This window comes from Apium graveolens, chromosome 10 (genome assembly GCF_009905375.1).
Source record: "Apium graveolens cultivar Ventura chromosome 10, ASM990537v1, whole genome shotgun sequence".
Taxonomy (NCBI): Eukaryota; Viridiplantae; Streptophyta; class Magnoliopsida; order Apiales; family Apiaceae; genus Apium; species Apium graveolens.
In genome coordinates, this window is record NC_133656.1 from 138,769,247 (window position 1) to 138,782,265 (window position 13,019).

The 13,019-nt window shown below is 36.4% G+C and overlaps 3 protein-coding genes across 3 annotated transcripts; 1 reads left to right on the forward strand and 2 right to left on the reverse strand.

The window, feature by feature from the left end:
* The first annotated feature begins 1,331 nt into the window (after nt 1-1,331).
* On the forward strand, nt 1,332-7,050 carry LOC141690108 (putative xyloglucan glycosyltransferase 6). The gene is made up of 5 exons (XM_074494751.1): nt 1,332-2,210; nt 4,273-4,581; nt 5,379-5,669; nt 5,755-5,868; nt 5,987-7,050. Exons 1-5 carry the CDS (start codon nt 1,500-1,502, stop codon nt 6,623-6,625), a joined length of 2,064 nt encoding a protein of 687 aa, XP_074350852.1. The 5' UTR covers nt 1,332-1,499; the 3' UTR covers nt 6,626-7,050.
* Nucleotides 7,051-7,279: 229 nt separating this feature from the next.
* On the reverse strand, nt 7,280-10,018 carry LOC141692462 (chloroplast envelope quinone oxidoreductase homolog). Its single transcript, XM_074497315.1, has 4 exons — nt 9,595-10,018; nt 9,303-9,444; nt 8,456-8,547; nt 7,280-8,243 (listed from the first exon to the last, which is right to left on the reverse strand). The coding sequence occupies exons 1-4, from the start codon at nt 9,976-9,978 to the stop codon at nt 7,554-7,556; spliced, it is 1,308 nt and encodes a 435-aa protein (XP_074353416.1). The 5' UTR covers nt 9,979-10,018; the 3' UTR covers nt 7,280-7,553.
* A 437-nt stretch (nt 10,019-10,455) lies between these two features.
* On the reverse strand, nt 10,456-12,723 carry LOC141692463 (chloroplast envelope quinone oxidoreductase homolog). Its single transcript, XM_074497316.1, has 4 exons — nt 12,490-12,723; nt 11,790-11,931; nt 11,598-11,689; nt 10,456-11,287 (listed from the first exon to the last, which is right to left on the reverse strand). Exons 1-4 carry the CDS (start codon nt 12,553-12,555, stop codon nt 10,601-10,603), a joined length of 987 nt encoding a protein of 328 aa, XP_074353417.1. The 5' UTR covers nt 12,556-12,723; the 3' UTR covers nt 10,456-10,600.
* Between the last annotated feature and the right edge of the window lie 296 nt (nt 12,724-13,019).

Sequence of the window (13,019 nt, forward strand, 5' to 3'; positions counted from 1 at the left end):
ATATTCAGAATATTCAGTTTGCTTCGACAATCTCCAAGTAGAGTCATTTTCCTTCGTTTGATATTCAAAAAAGTCGTGAGCTTCGGAGACTTCGCTGAGTTCTCGTTGCAACTTTATTAATTCCTTTTTCCTGATCTTTTATGCTATCAGTCTCCTTTCTTTTTCCAGAAGTCGCAACTCTTCATCCACCTCATCTTGTACTTGTATGTCGTCTTCATTGTCTCCGTATTTCTCTTTTTGACGTTGCTTTTATCTAGGTGGGGCCTCATGTCACTAGATAGCACCTTTTGTCCGGTGGAAGCTTCCACCAGAGTTTTTCCACGGCCTTTAGGTCGCTTTTTCTTTCCTGAAGGGTCTGATTGATCGTCCTTTCGTCTAAAAAGGCATCACCTTCTTCTAGGAATATAATTTGAGTTCGGACAAGTGTTTTTTTGCTTGAGTTCCGCTTTTTTCACACTTTGTACGTCTTTAATTTCCGAACTGTAGCTCCGATCATTTTTCCTTTGTTCCGGGCCTCCGTTTTGTCTGAAGCCGGTGTATAAGCCATGGCGAAACTGTTATTTTGGGGGATCTACTATTTTTTCAGAAGAGAAAGATGTTAGTTCCCTCCTTGTAGCGCTAATATTAGTCTTATAAATCTAGTGCCTACTCTAGTATAACCCCACTCTAATAGAGTATAATTCATATTGTGTCTTGTTGGGTGTTGGGTCTGGATATTGTCTCTTGGACCTTGGGCCAATATAAGCCCTTTTGGGCCTCACAACACCAATATTAAAACAAAATAGTTTCAAGGTCGTAGTGTTATTAAAATGTAAGTTTAAACGGGATCCAGATACAAATTAGAATTTTAGTTTCGGATCGAATATCCGGTTTTACTTACCTCAACATAGTAAAGGGTCGTTTGGTTCAAGACGGGGTATCAGGTTGAAATCAAGAATCGGGTTAGAGTGGTATGGGTGACAGGTATCATATCTGATTTCATGTGTTTGATTGAGTAACAAAATGAATTTTTTTAATTTAAAATATGTTAAGTCAATAATTTTATTTTAATTAATTATATTAATTATATTATTATTTTAATATATTTTAGGCACATAGAAATCTCCCTACTTGAATATGAAAAACCATATGGATATGAAATTTTATTTTTTTAACCAAACATCGGGTATGAAATTGGAATGACCGAAACACATATCTGATTCCATAATTATGATTCCAGAATTTTAAATTACTAAAATTTTACTAATATCATTCATTTAGTTTTCACCCCCTAAATTTACCGCGCTTTGCGCAAACATTTGACGTTATTACAGCAAAAGTACAATCTAACACAACTTTTCAGCAAACAAACCTCATCTCCTCAAACAAACCTCACCTTACTTCAATCTCTCTCCCTCAATCTCTGTAATGATTCACACACTCTAGCCCATACTTACAGATCTCACAAGCCATACTTAAACTTATCAAACCTCTACATACAATTCATTGTATCTATATTAATGTCTCGAGCTCCCAACTATGAATTTCAAGAATGGTGGAACAAGCAAAGAGACAATCACTTGAGTAGTAGTAGTTATGATCACAAATCTCAAAATCCAAATCATACCCATTTGACTTTAGAGATTTCTAACCCGACCCATGATCAAATCTTGGAAAAAGAACGCACTAGAAGTGCTAGACAATTGTCTTGGCTTTATATTTTGAAGTTTCAACAGATTGCTCATTCTTTTGCCTATTTGACTAATGCGTTTATCTCTATTCTCGCTACGGCTAGACGCCGTGTTAGTTCGAATCAATCTGGCGATGTTGGTCCTGAATCTAAGAGGATTTATAGAGTTATTAAGGTTTTTTTAGTGATTGTTGTTGTTTTGTTAGTGTTTGAGCTTTTGGCTTATTTTAAAGGCTGGCATTTTAGTCCTCCATTAGTTAAATCTGAAGTTGAGGATTTGGTTGAACATGTTTATGCGAAATGGCTTGAGATTAGGGCGGTTTACTTGGCGCCGATGCTTCAGAGTTTGATTAATGTTTGTATAGTTCTTTTCTTAGTTCAGTCTGTGGATCGGATGGTTATGGTTTTGGGTTGTTTTTGGATTAAGTTTCGGGGGATTAAGCCGGTTGCTGAGATTGAGTATTTAGATGGTGGGGAGAATGTTAATGTCGAGGATTATCCCATGGTGTTAGTGCAAATTCCAATGTGTAACGAAAGAGAGGTAAGCTATGTAGGTTTTGGAATCAAAGTTAATTTTGGTTGCAACTGTTATATTTTATATCAAATCTCAAGTCTGATGTTTTAGCTAAATTAGCTGGTATTGGCTAACGTACTAGCAATCATTTGTTAATAGTTGGTTAAATATAGTTCATACTTTTGATAGTTATATATTCCAGTTAAGGAATTATATAATGAAATATCATATCCAAAATTGATTCTAAATAAAACTATTAAATGTGTTAATGGAGAAAGCAACAGTTGTTGAGGTAAATTGGTATTAGTTATTTTTAAAAGCTAGGAAACCATCGAACAAACTAGGTCTAGTCAACTTCAGGAATATGATTAGTGTTTGCTTCTTAGGTGGCAAAAGATCATCTCAGTTTAAAGTTTCTTGCTATTGTCGTATTTGTTTTGTTGTTTAGGTTTAATTTTGAGTAACTTTAAGTAGCTGAGTTGTAAACATACAGTTAAATTTAGTTTCTAAACCCCTACTTCGGAACTTATTATAACCTAATAATCCAAAGATTGACTGCTTAATTAGTAATTGGTCAGATGTTATGATAGTGAGCTTGAGCATAATTTGGTTTTTTATTTTTCATAAGGAAGTTCAACTTCTGGTCATAATCGGACTTCAGGCCAGCAGTTGAATTTCACAATTAAATATCACAACTGAGATTGTCTTAAATCAGAACTCCATGTGTTTGTAAACTAAACTGCAGTAGCTGAGTCCAGGTGGAGATTTTAGAAAACAGTTCACAACTGAGATTGTCTTAAATCAGAACTCCATGTGTTCGTAAAATAAGCTGCAGTAGCTGAGTCCAGGTAGAGATTTTAGAAAACAGTTCACAACTGAGATTGTCTTAAATCAGAACTCCATGTGTTCATAAAATAAGCTGCAGTAGCTGAGTCCAGGTGGAGATTTTAGAAAACAGTTCACACCTGAGATTGTCTTTAATCAGAACTCCATGTGTTCATAAAATAAGCTGCATTAGCTTGAGTCCAGGTGGAGATTTTAGAAAACATTTCCATATGAAATATAATTGATGAAATAAGTAATAGGTTCTGCAGTAGTAAATGATGCTGGAGATTTCCTTAATTCTGTAAAATCCATCTGAAAACACCGGGCCGGTATTAGTCAACATAAGTAATAGAGTAGGCTTTGCTTCTTAGGAAGTAAAAGAATCATCTAAATTTAAGTTGCTTTTGTCATGTTGCTGATCTTGCCAACTTGGGGTTTGTATTGAATAAGGTTATATGCTTTGCATTTAATTGAAAGAAGACTGTACATATCGGTGAAGCATGGAGTTGATTAAAATTTGCTTATTCTAGTTACCTGGTATCCTTTTTATTAAATTTTGCTATCTGTATTTAATAAGACTATTTGTTTTTCATTGAATTGAAATAAAACTGTACATATCGGTTAACCATGGAGTTGATTAAGATTTGTTTATTCTTGTTACCTTGTATCCACTTTTTCGCTGCATTCGCATGTCTAAGTATTAAAAAGTAGATTTTCCTGTCAATCATTGACGTAGGTAAGAAGCGGACAAAAAGCTCTGCAACATTCAGTGGCCCACATACTGTATTTTCATATATAAAATCTATTCATCTATCAGTACCTACTAGCCTACTATCTGTTGTACAGCTGTGGTTGTAGAACATGAATCTGGACCGAACATAATTCATTTAACTTCAGGTATGTGCAGTACCATATATATTTTACTTGGATCATATTATGGTTTTAAGGGTATGTGTATTTGAAAATAAAATACCAGTACTAACTACCAAGTGATATGTGGTGCACTTTGGTCCTTTTGACATGATAAATATGCTTCAATGCTAAAACTGACATCTGAGAGATATACTTGACTGCATGTAGAACTTGAGTGGATTTTGTTGGAAGTTTCCATAACAATTCTCAGGCGCGCAGAAACAATTAATCATGTATAACTTTCAATCAATGTGTGATTGCATCCCTAATTTAGATTATACTTTGTTTTTTTAACATGGATATGTGATCCTTTTTATTGACTTTGTCATTGTTCTCCCTTGGCATCACATAGGTTTACCACCAATCTATTGGAGCAGTGTGTGTACAGGACTGGCCGAGGGAAAGAATGCTCGTTCAAGTTTTGGATGATTCTGATGATTTGGATGTGCAAGGTCTTATTAAGGCAGAGGTGCATAAATGGCAACAGAGGGGTGTGCGCATACTGTACCGACATCGACTTATCCGCACAGGCTATAAAGCAGGAAATCTTAAATCTGCAATGAGTTGTGACTATGTTAAAGATTACGAGTTTGTGGCAATTTTTGATGCAGATTTTCAACCAGGGCCAGATTTCTTGAAAAAAACCATTCCTTACTTTAAGGTAAATTAACTTTATCCTGCATATCTAATGTATAATTTATACATTCAAAATATTCATGCAGTACCTAATTTGTTTTGGTAATTCCATTGCTGGCTTCTTTTCTGATGAATCAGACAATTTTTACTGGGGCTGTTATGTACCAATTTAGAAAGAGAATATATGCCAATTGTCAAACGCAAAGTTCTATTTCATTGTAAGAATTACCGTAAAATAAACATTTCAGTCACCCAAATGCACTTGATAGAAAATCTACTCCCATCTGTTCCACTTGAGAGAAAATCTCATTTATATGCTTACGACTCCATGGCATGACACTTTTTACCGATCCAGTCTTGTGGTCAGCGCAATTCGCTTTTTATAATATATATTGTAATGTTCTCCCCTAATCAAAATATATTCTGTTGTCTACTAGTCTACATCCTGACATTTTATGCGATGTCCTTCACACTTACGCTTTATAGATGCATGTACACACTTATCTTACTATATAATCATTTATAACTTAGGTTTTTTGTGACGTTTAAAATTGTCAACTTTGTCTAAATTCTGAAATTAACTAATCTGATAGACAAAGTGTGATTAAGAGAAGAATGAAGAAGGATATGAAAGACACCCATATACTCTTTGCATTAAGATTATGGTCCTGCTCCTGTATAATAGCTGACCTTTGATTCAAATCAAATCTGTGTAAAAACAACGATGTTGGCTAGAAGATGTAGTCTCTGGTAAAAGAACATGATTCTGCTTTTATTTATAATGCCTTCTTTATATTAGTTTCTTTCCCAATTTCTTCTTAGGGAAAAGAAGACCTGGGATTAGTTCAAACAAGGTGGTCTTTTGTGAACAAGGACGAAAATTTGCTCACAAGATTGCAGTACATTAATTTGGCTTTTCACTTTGAGGTGGAACAACAAGTAAATGGAGTTTTCATTAACTTTTTTGGTTTCAATGGAACTGCTGGAGTATGGAGAATTAAGGCCCTCGAGGATTGTGGTGGCTGGTTAGAACGAACCACAGTTGAAGACATGGATATTGCTGTCCGTGCACACCTATCTGGATGGAAGTTTATATATCTGAATGATGTTAAGGTAAGTAGCATACTAAGATGGAAGCTTCCTGTGCAATATTGAGTTTCAGGGTTATGGATTTAACAACATTGCTCATTGTTTGCAGTGCCTATGTGAGCTTCCAGAATCCTATGAGGCATACAAGAAGCAGCAACATCGCTGGCATTCGGGTCCGATGCAACTATTTCGCTTGTGCTTTCTTGACATAATCCATTCTAAGGTCTGAATCTTGTTATTAGACAGATGCACGCTGAGAGTTCAATAATAGGTGGCATACCCTGTAGTTCTATTGACATCTTTATATCTAACTGTTTGTTTCATGCTGTCATAATTTGCAGATAAGTTTGGCCAAGAAAACCAATTTGATATTTCTTTTCTTTCTCTTGCGGAAGCTGATTCTGCCCTTCTATTCGTTCACCCTCTTCTGTATCATTCTCCCTCTGACCATGTTCCTGCCGGAAGCTGAGTTACCGGCTTGGGTAGTTTGTTATGTCCCTGGAGTCATGTCTCTCCTCAACATCCTTCCAGCTCCACGATCATTTCCCTTTATTGTTCCGTACCTATTGTTTGAGAATACTATGTCTGTTACAAAATTCAATGCCATGATATCAGGACTGTTTCAGCTAGGAAGTTCTTATGAATGGATAGTTACTAAGAAATTGGGCAGATCCTCGGAAGCTGACCTGATTGCTTTTGCCGAAAAGGAAGCTGAGATTCCTGGAGGAAGTCCAAATATGCACAAGTCATCCTCAGAATCAGGTCTTGCCGAGCTGACCAAATTAGAGATGACCAAGAACACAAAGAAAAAGAGAAGAAATCGTTTATATAGAAAGGAACTTGCTTTGGCAATCATTTTGTTACTTGCTGCTGTTAGAAGCTTGTTATCTGCTCAGGGCATACATTTTTACTTCCTATTGTTTCAAGGGGTCACTTTTCTTGTTGTTGGCCTCGATTTAATTGGAGAACAGGTGAGTTGATCCTTTTGGCTGCCACCGAGTTTTAAAAAGTTTCTATAACTTTTTCGACATAATGGAGTTTGATAAAAGAAGGGTCACAGTCACAGCCTTCAAAACCACCATTCACTGTGGTACCAAGGATGAGCAAACTCACCATGTTTGTGATTATAGCACCTACCGCACCCTGTTAAAGGGGTGCATTCACTTCAAAACTGATGTGCAGGTTTCTTTTCTTTTTTTAAAATTATCGCTGTTAAAAAAGATGTTAGATACATTCTTTTCAACTAATGGGGATTGTATTGAGCATATCTGGTTTAGTAATTGTTTTAGTCATATAGATGAAGACTTCAGATACTGCGGAAGCTATAATTTCTCTCAAACTGTTTGTTAGACAATGTAATACCCCTTTAGAAGTGGCCTTTGTAAATGTTGTAATCATTTTCTTATGTGCTCAGTTTCTATTCTCTGGCTGCTAAATTCAAGAACTTAACATTACTTCAGGTTTGCATTGAAATGACATGTAAGTGGACCCAATTCAGTCATAACTTTTTTAGCATTCACTGGAGTCGATTCCAGCATATCAAATGAACTGCTGGAATCCGAGCAGGCCATGAGATAATGAGGACACCATTTTTGCGAATTTGGGACCTTCATATCGGCCTTGATTCCATCAAGTTTTTGGTAATAAATTTGATATTCAGTCAAGTAAATACAAAGTTTTGTGTATAACAAACTCAGCCATTGCAATAAAATGGACTTATTAACAAAGCATGTAAACAGTGGGCATACATGCATATCAAAGTTACGCATCTAGAACCACATTGTTCAACTCTAACCAGTATCTACACTAGAAGCAAGCTGGGGTTTAACTATTGCATATGTTTTGCAACTACTCTATCCAACATTGCTCAAAAACAATAAATTCAAACAGATTTCATACTTTTTATTATTAAAACTCGACAATCAATTTTCCGGTAGCATGGCCTTCAGCACTCTTTGCCCAAGCATTTTCTGCTTTGTCAAAAGGATGTTTTGAGTCGATAACTGTCTTCAGTTTCCCTTCTTTCATCAACTTAACAAGAACTTCCAGATTGTCTCCTTTAGGAGAAACAGACATAGGCACCAACTGTTTCTTTGAAAACGTAACTTTCCTCACAGCAACAGACCAATATGACTTGGCACTATAGTTCAATTCGATTACCTTCCCGTGAGTTGTCAAGTTATGCGAGAAAGTCGACCAGCCAATGGATGAAGCACAGTGAATGACACAGTCGTATTTCTTGTCTGATGGGCTCTTTAGAGACGCTCCGTCTTGTGTTTTGTAATCAAGAACCTCATCTGCTCCCAGACTCTTCACCAATTCTATGTTTCTTTCACCACAAGTTGCTGTTACGTGTAGGTTCCCGTATTTTGCCAACTGAACTGCAAAAGAACCAACACCTCCTGAAGCGGCTGTGATAAGTATATTTTTATCTGATGCACTTCCATCCAGCTTCAGTCCAGCATAATTGGTGAGAGCTTGGTAAGCTGCAAGACCTGCTAGAGGTAAGCCTGCAGCCTCGGCAGCTGTAATTTCAGATGGCCTCTGCACTGTCAAGCTTTCCTTAGCCACGACATATTCAGCCAGCCCACCTCCAACCTGTCCAACAACCCCATTCATGTTAGTAAGAAACCTCTATACAAAGCAATAAGAAGGGACCTCAGTAGGAGAGTTCTTGCTTTCATCATTTTTGTTTATTGCTTTCCAATAGTTTCGACCTTTGGCAGCTTAATCGGAGTGTAGGGAGGATCATAATAATAGTATAAAAGGCAAAATGAAATATGACAAAAAATAGCATAAATAATACTTACATAAGAATTGAGTATTGCCACAACTTTGTCACCTGCTTTGAAGTTTTTTACCTCAGATCCGATCTCAACAACCTCTCCTGCTACATCACTTGCTGTTCAAACGAGAAATAAGTATATTCATGAGTTCAACATATTTATTACTTTTAGAGAGCACAGTACAAACAGACTTATGCATTGCCATAACACAGAAGCCATTGATGTTATCATTTGAAGTCATTCACAAAATGACATCAACTACACAGTCTACATTGAAGTTCTTACAAAAGTTGGAACCTTTTAAAAATCATCACTAGTTTATATGGTATTTCCATTAGTTAAGTCCTTCACAGATTCAGAAATACAGCATTAACGTGATCAAGCCACAATCGTTAAATAAGATGAAGAAATTACTGCTTACTGCATAAACTCGTGAACCTAAGCCAACTCAAAGCACATGGGTGTTTAAAGTGGTTAGAATTATAGTTCTATTGCTAGATTTTTATGATCTCCAGCAGGAACCAAATATATAGTTGTAAGGAGAGTAGGCTGAATTCATAAATTGCAGATAGTCAGCTGCACTAATGAAAGTATGTTATGATCAACTGCATGGTTGAATTTCTGAAGACATGAAAAGAAAGGTCTGAGCATCAGATTCTCAAATTAATAGATATTAGTTAGATAAACTGCTGATAAACTTCATAAACTGTTACTTTTTGTGATTAATTACATTGGACAAACAATCGTATGAACAAAACATGGACCAATTCAGAGTTCATCTATTGAATACAAAGTGTAAAAATGGGACTATCTTCATGGTAAAAAGCAAGGTCAAGAAACCGAATAGAGAGTATACAAACGATATGCTTACCAGGTACGCAAGGAAATCCCTTTGGGTAAAGGGGCCTAAAAGAACCATGTTGCACTTTCAAGTCAAGTGGATTAATTGCTACTGCTTCTGTTTTTATCAAAACCTCATCCTTCTTTGGAGTAGGGACAGTAATTTCACCATGCTGCAAAGTAAAGCGATTAGTAACAGAAGGTACCTTTAAACTTGATGACATTTCACGCGAGATTCCTGCATATCTGTCCTTTGGAAGCAAACATGACCATATCGATATAAATATACGAAGAAGAATCTATACAGAGATCATGTGCATTACCTTCAATGCATTTGCTCCACCGCCATATGAGGTGTAGTAAACAGCCTTCATTTTCTTCTCTTCTTTTTTGGCTTCCTTCTCTTCATTCTTCTCTTCTTTCTTTTCTTCTTCCTTGTGCTCTTCTTTCTTTTCCTCTTCTTTTTTCTCTTCTTGCTTCTCTTCTTTCACCTCCTTTTCTTCCTTCTTAATTTCATCCACAACAGACTCTTTGGCAGTATTATCATCAACCATGATTATTAATGAAAGATTTGCTAGTATTGAGAGATCATAAATGTAAAAGAGAAGAAAGAATAAGACAGAGTTTTCAATTTGTACACAAGGGTAGAGAAGTTTAAGGAGAACAAGTTTGAACTTAGTAATAATAGACCCGTTTTGTGTGGTCATATTTGTGGTTCTGTACTTCTCTACCTATCGTAACTCTCGCTGCATACATTCATTTTTTCCCCCTGCATGCATTCTGAAACTTTCTTTTCTTTATCATCACACCACATCTTTCGGTTATACTTCCACACATGTACTAACCAATGGTCAAAAATGTGGCACTCCCTGACTGGACATGCCGAATTTATAGAGCTTTAACAGAATCACCATCTCAATTACTAATTGAGGGCAAATTGATCTCACAGGGGCGACAGCTAGTTGGCTATGGATTATGGCTTGAATTTTCTAGCTCTTCTTACCGAGAGAAAACGACAAAAAGGCATTCGTGATGAATCTAACGCAGGAATCAGATTCATTAACCACGGGTTCAAAAATGTCGCGATATTGTCAGGATCATCTCCCAAAACAAACCTATACTTAAATTTTTTTAAATTAAACATGAAAAAGCAGTAACATCGTTAAAAGATATAAAGATTCATATCATACAAGACGTCACAACTTGCTCACCCCCATACTTACAGTTTATTAGATTCAACTCAAGCACATTCATATTGCAGTATTATTACACATTTAACCATTCTTTTATTCTCACACAACACAAATTTTTTTAAAAACAGATTTATAATTAGGCTCCCACGATAATTTTGCCCACTGCATGTCCTTCAATGCACTTGGCCCATGCATCTTCTGCCTTGCTCAGATGGTATCTTGAATCCACCACGGTCTTGAGTTTCTTCTCCTTCATCATCTTTACAAGAAACTCTAAATCCTCGGCCTTCGGGGACACTAATAGGGGAATCAATTGTTTCTTTGAGCATGTAAGTTTCTTCATAGCAAAAGTAGCCATTGCACTTGGACTAGGAGTGATATCCACTACTTTTCCCTTTGAGCTCAAGACATTGTTAAAAGTAGACCAACTAACACCTGTTGTGCAATGGACCACAGCATCGTACTTTCGCCCTGATGGACTAATCAAAGCTTTTCCTTCTGGAGTTTTGTAGTCGAGAATTTCATCAGCCCCTAGACTCCTTACGAAAGCATCATTGCGAGCGCCACAAGTGGCTGTGATATGGGTGTTCCCTAACTTTGCTAGCTGGACAGCATAGTGTCCAACACCGCCTGAAGCTGCTGTGACAAGAACATTCATCGGTGGTCCTGTTTTGTCGAGCTTGACGCCTGCTGTGATGAGGCACTGGTAAGCTGTAAGAGCAGGAGTGCCTAAGCCTGCACATTCTATAGCAGAGACTTCATCTGGCTTTCTGACCATCATGTCTTCTCTAACCACTGCATACTCGGCCAGTCCACCTCCAGTCTGTCATAGTTTCGAATCATATAATACACATTCATAACAATTAATATTCATAAATTTGTCCCTTTTTTTAATACAGCATGTTTTACCGACACACCGAATGGACACTCACGATTAGTGAAAGCAAAATAATATGAACAAACTTGCCAAAATGTCGAAGCAATGCTGCTAAATAGATTTATCTCTTGACTGCAGAGAGCGAGAGACTAGTACTACAAGTAGGATTAGAAGCCACTAACAAAATAAGGCCTATATCAGATGAACACGAAGTATGTCTATATAGTCTGCATAATCATAACAAAAAGAAAGATACCGCAGAACCAAGCATGGCTACAATTTTGTCGCCCTTGTTAAATTTTGCAACTCCAGGTCCAAGCTCCACGACTTCACCTGCTATGTCGGAACCTGTCCCCATGAAAAAACCACGAGCAAAATCGAAAATTTTACTTCCGAGGTCTACTGTGAACTATAAAAACCGTTAATGTAGCAGTGAGAATAAACTTACACGGTATATGAGGAAACTTTCTTGGAACAAAAGGACGCAACATTCCACCCTGTATTTTGTAATCAATTGGATTGATACCAACTGCTTCCACTTTAACAAGAACCTCTCCTTTCTTAGGAATTGGTATAGGAACTTCAACATGCTGCAAAAAGGAAGAAAACAAGTTTAAGGATCGACAACACAAACATTCTGCATGTTAAATTCAGTTTCACATGATGCTTAACTTTAGGTAGAGACAGGTAATTAATTTTTCGCGGTTAACTTTTTGTGGTATATCAAGTCAAAGAATTATAGAAGTGCTTGAGCATAAAGGCCAAAGCCACTAGATAAATGTATAAGTATATACTTTGGAGATGGTCACAACCGGGTAATTTTGGCATCACTTTGTTCCTACTTTATTTGTTGATAAAGAAAGATTCTTGATGTTTATACAAGAAAGACATGTGCTTGTATGAGACTATCTAAAAAATTTCAAACAGTAATAAAAATCTCAGAGAAGGACACTGATTCATAGATAAAGCCTTATAAACACCAATACTAAAGCCTTATCCAAAATTTTACAGATTAATTTTTAAGATGATGCCTTGTATTTTCATAGGATTCGAGATTAATCATTTGTCGAAAAACAAGGCCAAGAACACATGACAGCAAAATAGAAGGATTGAACAAAGCTTTGAAGGGGGGAAAATAAAGAAATAACCTGCAAACCAGCAGCACCTTTTCCATAAGCAGAGTACTGAACAGCGTGCATAAGTTTTGAAGCCATCACTCTAACAAGCAAATTACAAAGTAGAGACTGAAGAGAGAAAATAGGTAGATTATATGTAGTATATGTATAGAGAAATGGATAGAGATGAGGACTTGAGATGGTGCTATATATAGAAGATGAAGAAGAAGATGATGTATAGTGTTTGAGTTGATTTTATAAATGCATGCACAGAATTATGTAAGCGCCAGCCAGAAGGCAAGTATATATATTTATAAAGTAGATGCTTTTTGGTAATTTTTATTGCTATGTTATTTTGATGGAATACTAGCTTAAATCCCGTGCATCTGGATTAAGGTCAGCTATGAACCAAAGAACCATCAAAGGTAAAGAAAAACAATTTTGCTCACAATTTTTAATATAATCAGAAGCCAGACTAGAAAAGCTATGCATGTGGACAGTGGACTATAAGTACAATTATATAAGTACACAAATGCCTTATTCATAGTTTAGAATTTTTCATC

What these genes read in the sequence shown, in the direction of transcription:
- LOC141690108 (XM_074494751.1), top strand. Translation starts at nt 1,500, where the DNA reads ATGTCTCGAGCTCCCAACTATGAATTTCAAGAATGGTGGAACAAGCAA. An exon ending in CAATGTGTAACGAAAGAGAG is followed by an intron (nt 2,211 to 4,272) that starts GTAAGCTATGTA and finishes GGCATCACATAG; the next exon opens with GTTTACCACCAATCTATTGG. An exon ending in TATATCTGAATGATGTTAAG is followed by an intron (nt 5,670 to 5,754) that starts GTAAGTAGCATA and finishes CATTGTTTGCAG; the next exon opens with TGCCTATGTGAGCTTCCAGA.
- LOC141692462 (XM_074497315.1), bottom strand. Translation starts at nt 9,978, where the DNA reads ATGACCACACAAAACGGGTCTATTATTACTAAGTTCAAACTTGTTCTC. An exon ending in GTGGAGCAAATGCATTGAAG is followed by an intron (nt 9,445 to 9,594) that starts GTAATGCACATG and finishes TTTACTTTGCAG; the next exon opens with CATGGTGAAATTACTGTCCC. An exon ending in TGGCAATACTCAATTCTTAT is followed by an intron (nt 8,244 to 8,455) that starts GTAAGTATTATT and finishes GTTGTTGGACAG; the next exon opens with GTTGGAGGTGGGCTGGCTGA.
- LOC141692463 (XM_074497316.1), bottom strand. Translation starts at nt 12,555, where the DNA reads ATGGCTTCAAAACTTATGCACGCTGTTCAGTACTCTGCTTATGGAAAA. An exon ending in AAGGTGCTGCTGGTTTGCAG is followed by an intron (nt 11,932 to 12,489) that starts GTTATTTCTTTA and finishes TCCTTTTTGCAG; the next exon opens with CATGTTGAAGTTCCTATACC. An exon ending in TAGCCATGCTTGGTTCTGCG is followed by an intron (nt 11,288 to 11,597) that starts GTATCTTTCTTT and finishes AAACTATGACAG; the next exon opens with ACTGGAGGTGGACTGGCCGA.